The sequence below is a fragment of the Prorops nasuta genome, unplaced genomic scaffold (assembly GCF_024137725.1).
Source record: "Prorops nasuta isolate Cenicafe-Biocafe unplaced genomic scaffold, Cenicafe_Pnas_1.2 PNAS00002, whole genome shotgun sequence".
In the NCBI taxonomy this organism is placed as follows: domain Eukaryota; kingdom Metazoa; phylum Arthropoda; class Insecta; order Hymenoptera; family Bethylidae; genus Prorops; species Prorops nasuta.
Window position 1 is genome coordinate 13,351,056 of NW_027116799.1, and position 3,832 is coordinate 13,354,887.

The following is a 3,832-nucleotide window of genomic DNA, read 5'->3' on the forward strand; positions in this document are numbered from 1 at the left end:
CGATGATCTCTGGCAGGCTGACCTTGTTGATATGCGTTATTACGTTGATACTGGTCATCACTATATTCTGACAGTGATTGATACCTTATCGAAGTATGGTTGGGCAGTAGCGCTTAAGACAAAAAGTGGTAAGGAAGTGACCACAGCTATGGGAAAAATTTTAAAGAGTGAAAGATGTCCCAAAAATTTGCAAACTGATAATGGTAAAGAATTTTACAACAACGAGTTTCAACTGCTCATGAAAAAACGTGGAATAAATCATTACTCCACGTACAGCACGTTAAAAGCGTCAATAGTCGAGCGTTGGAATCGAACGTTAAAAACCGAAATGTGGAAACGTTTTACACTGGACGGTAGTTACAAATGGCGAAATATACTGCAACAGCTGGTGGATGATTATAACGCGCGAAGACATCGTACTATTGGAATGCGACCTGTTGATGTGAAACCTGAACATGCTGAGCATCTGCTTGCTACTGTATATAGCAACATTAAGATCGTTGGACGTACCAAGTTCAAGCCTGGTGATTTCGTGCGAATCAGTAAATACAAAAATGCGTTTGCTAAAGGTTACACACCGAATTGGACTACTGAAATATTTCAAATTACAAAAGTGCAAAGGACAAATCCTGCCACGTATCTATTTAGAGATTCTCGTGGTACAGACATACATGGTGGATTTTATGAATATGAACTTTTAAAAACAGCTAATCCTGATGTATACTTGGTAGAGAAGATATTGCGTAAGAAAGGGAATAAGGTATTTGTAAAATGGTTAGGAATGGATAAAACGCATAATTCGTGGATAAATAAGAATAATGTTTTGTAATAATAATAATAATAATTTATGTAATATAATATAATACAATAAATACAGCTATTAAAATCTAGTCTTTTAACCTATGATGTCCCCAAGGTAGAGTCGCTACGCAACCGGGTGTTATGTGACGCTTATCGTCATACGGACTGAGAGCAATTTTTCGCTGAGTAGTGGAAAACACCTTGTGCAATTTCGAATGAATTAAATTTTGGTTACGGGACTGTACGGTGAAATTATCCAAACAATCCTTGTAGTCGTCAAAGGTTATGTTTCTATCGATAACATAACCTTTGACCCCCTTAGCCTTTTTGGTAATTTTCGTACAATCCTGCACCTTAAAGGTATACATTTTCGCTCTAAGTCCAACGAACTCGGTCATGATCTTTCCATTGTTCTCGTCCTTCATTAGCCCAGGCACTTTTTTATTGACTCGAGGTAAGCCGTACCGATTATCAGCAGGGTAATCGCTGGTGTCGAATTTGACCAGATCACGTTTCATGACCGAGTAAACATCATCACACTCGATACTATACACTAGACTGTCCGTGTCGGTATACATCGCTTTACATTTACTTCCGAATGTAGGAAGCATATAATCGTAATGGAATTCATACAGACAGGTCTTTGAAATATCTAAAATGCTCATGCCTACGTACACGGGCTTATCAAACTTCGCGGATAATTTCGACAATTGAATAGCGACCAAATTCTCTTTAAATATCGCACGACTGTGAAAATTCGGTTTGGAAATCAACGCTTCCGCCCCGTATCTTCCCTCCCACTTGGTTACGAGCCTCACTTCAACTCTATTCCTAACATTTTCCATAGTCTTACCAAATACTGCGTTGTTCATTAGCTTGAAGAGATTCTTCTCGAAATCGTTTTTTGAGGCTGTCCACAAGCGTGTATTTAATTCGATATACGACTTCAGCCAGGTGAACTGCTGGAACTTTAAACCTCAATAAATGCGTTTTAAGACGATACCGTTACGTATACACTGCTGTAGAGCACGGTAGTGTATCACATAACGCGTCTTATCGTCGACGGTTGCGAGCAGTTTCTCCTGGTGTGAACCTGACGGCTTCTCACGCACCGGGTAGAATGGTAGATCGGAGTGTTTGTCGTGAAGCTCTCGTGGATATTCCAAGTCCACCTCCAAAATATAACCTTCGGACGAATCCTCGGACACATTAAGGATGTCGAGTTTGGCAGCGTCATCGATCCATTGGAAACCGTGGGTAGGCAACGGTTGACACATTGCCCATCCATATAGATTATTAACGTCGTAATACATCAAGTATTTCGACGGTTCCGCCGGATCGTAGTTTCGCATGTACCGATTGTTGGCCCTCTCGTAGCGGTGGGAGCACTGGCTCAAACCACTGCGTATACCGCGTTCAACAAAAAGCAACATGTCCACGTCTGTGAAGAGTCCCAGACGGATTCCCGTATGCTTGAGCATCGCGTCCCAAGTGAAGCCTGGAAGCGTATAATAGTGAGCGGGATCTAAACTATATTTTTTCATGCAGCTATCTCGAAAACTCTCGAAAACATCGGTCAACAATAGGACATCGGTCTTTAAATAAAGATCGCTGTACTCTTCGAGTGTTGTCACAGAGAATTTGGTCCATACCTCTTTGGCATGATTATATGCTTCTTCCATGATATCGCTATCGGACAGTCTGTTGTAGAACAACTCTCGTGCAGGTAAAACCGTTTCTTCCAAGCGAGTAATGTTATCCACATAATCGTAAGGAAAAATACATTTTCTCGTAAGCAGGCTGAACTGTTCAATACTTAATTCCGAAAATTGTGACTCTAAATTTTTCAGCTGAGATCTATTCAGATATGAACTCAATTTATCCAAACTGGATGCCATCAATTTGAACGAATCGATGAATCTTAGCTGTATATAATACTTTCGCAGATATTTACTAAATGAAGTGTATTTTTCCTTATTTACAGTGTAACGGTATTTCCCGTCAGAGTGAGGGGCCACTCACACTACGGGTTTTCCCATTACCTTCGCCCGTCCTTTTCTATCGGTTTAAGGGCGCAAGTTGGTCAGTTAGGTGGCCAACAACCCTACGTTATCAGTTGGGTCCTTCGACCCCATTCTTTATGCATCTCATACGGCCCTGCGGCCATGCATATGGACGGTAGCGGTAGCCAGGGTCGCTCAGTATGCTAGGTAGTGGAGAGAGGGGAGGGTTCCTTACGGAAGTCCGAGCTTAGCAGACCTGCCTGCTGAGGGGCATACATTTCTTCCTCACCACCCACACACAAGTGGTGGTGAGGAGTGCGGGAACATGCGGTATCAATTGCCAAAGCATAGAGTTTTGCCAGGAGCGGACCACCACGGAGGCAATGTTCACGGCCCGTCCAGCCATAGCGCAAGCCTATGGGATTACGGAGGGCACCGGGACACATTCCAACGGGCTAACTACGCCCCTGCACAACCCACTATGCATTGGCCGGTATCCAGTCGTGACGTACGTGCAGGCTGGCCTATAGCACACGCCTCACGTACGCGAACCGACCCATGGCTGTCTGAGTGCCGCGTCACGCGCTCACCAGCACGCACGGACACATCAGCACAGTCCCATGGTCGCGTTCCGACTGCCTGCTATGGCAGTCTGCGCACGACATTCGCGCAGCCTGCTTGACGCGCGTAACCAGCGTTCAAGCCAGACTCGATGTTCTATTTCCCCTCCTCGTGGGGACTTATAGACACTGTCATTGTTTTAGGACTCCCCGAGGCCGCTTCTCCTTATCTCAGGTTGCCTGGGTTGTTTGGCATGGCCCTGCCTTACTTCTCAGGACAACCTGGACATCGTTTACTGGAGCGCCGATCTTTTCATCCGGGCCTCTGCCTGTCAACGGGGTCTATCCTTGACGTTAGCTATAATCCACTCGTGAGCCTATCTCACGAGCCGGTAACGTAGGGATTAATAATATCCACTGTTCGGTAGCTTTTATGTTCTTTATTCGGTATCTCGTATACGTAACGGG

At 44.3% G+C, this 3,832-nt stretch overlaps 1 protein-coding gene across 1 annotated transcript; it reads right to left on the bottom strand.

The window, feature by feature from the left end:
* Positions 1-887: 887 nt before the first annotated feature.
* On the bottom strand, positions 888-2,078 carry LOC136781228 (uncharacterized). The gene is made up of 3 exons (XM_066740059.1): positions 1,811-2,078; positions 1,655-1,769; positions 888-1,392 (listed from the first exon to the last, which is right to left on the bottom strand). Exons 1-3 carry the CDS (start codon positions 2,076-2,078, stop codon positions 888-890), a joined length of 888 nt encoding a protein of 295 aa, XP_066596156.1.
* Positions 2,079-3,832: the final 1,754 nt, after the last annotated feature.

Bases quoted from the DNA above. Each gene is read 5' to 3' on its own strand.
- LOC136781228 (XM_066740059.1), bottom strand. From the start codon at position 2,078: ATGTGTCAACCGTTGCCTACCCACGGTTTCCAATGGATCGATGACGCT. The intron at 1,770-1,810 runs GTAACGGTATCG...TGAGGTTTAAAG, and splicing joins TGCTCTACAGCAGTGTATAC to TTCCAGCAGTTCACCTGGCT. The intron at 1,393-1,654 runs GTAAGACTATGG...TACATTCGGAAG, and splicing joins AATGAACAACGCAGTATTTG to TAAATGTAAAGCGATGTATA.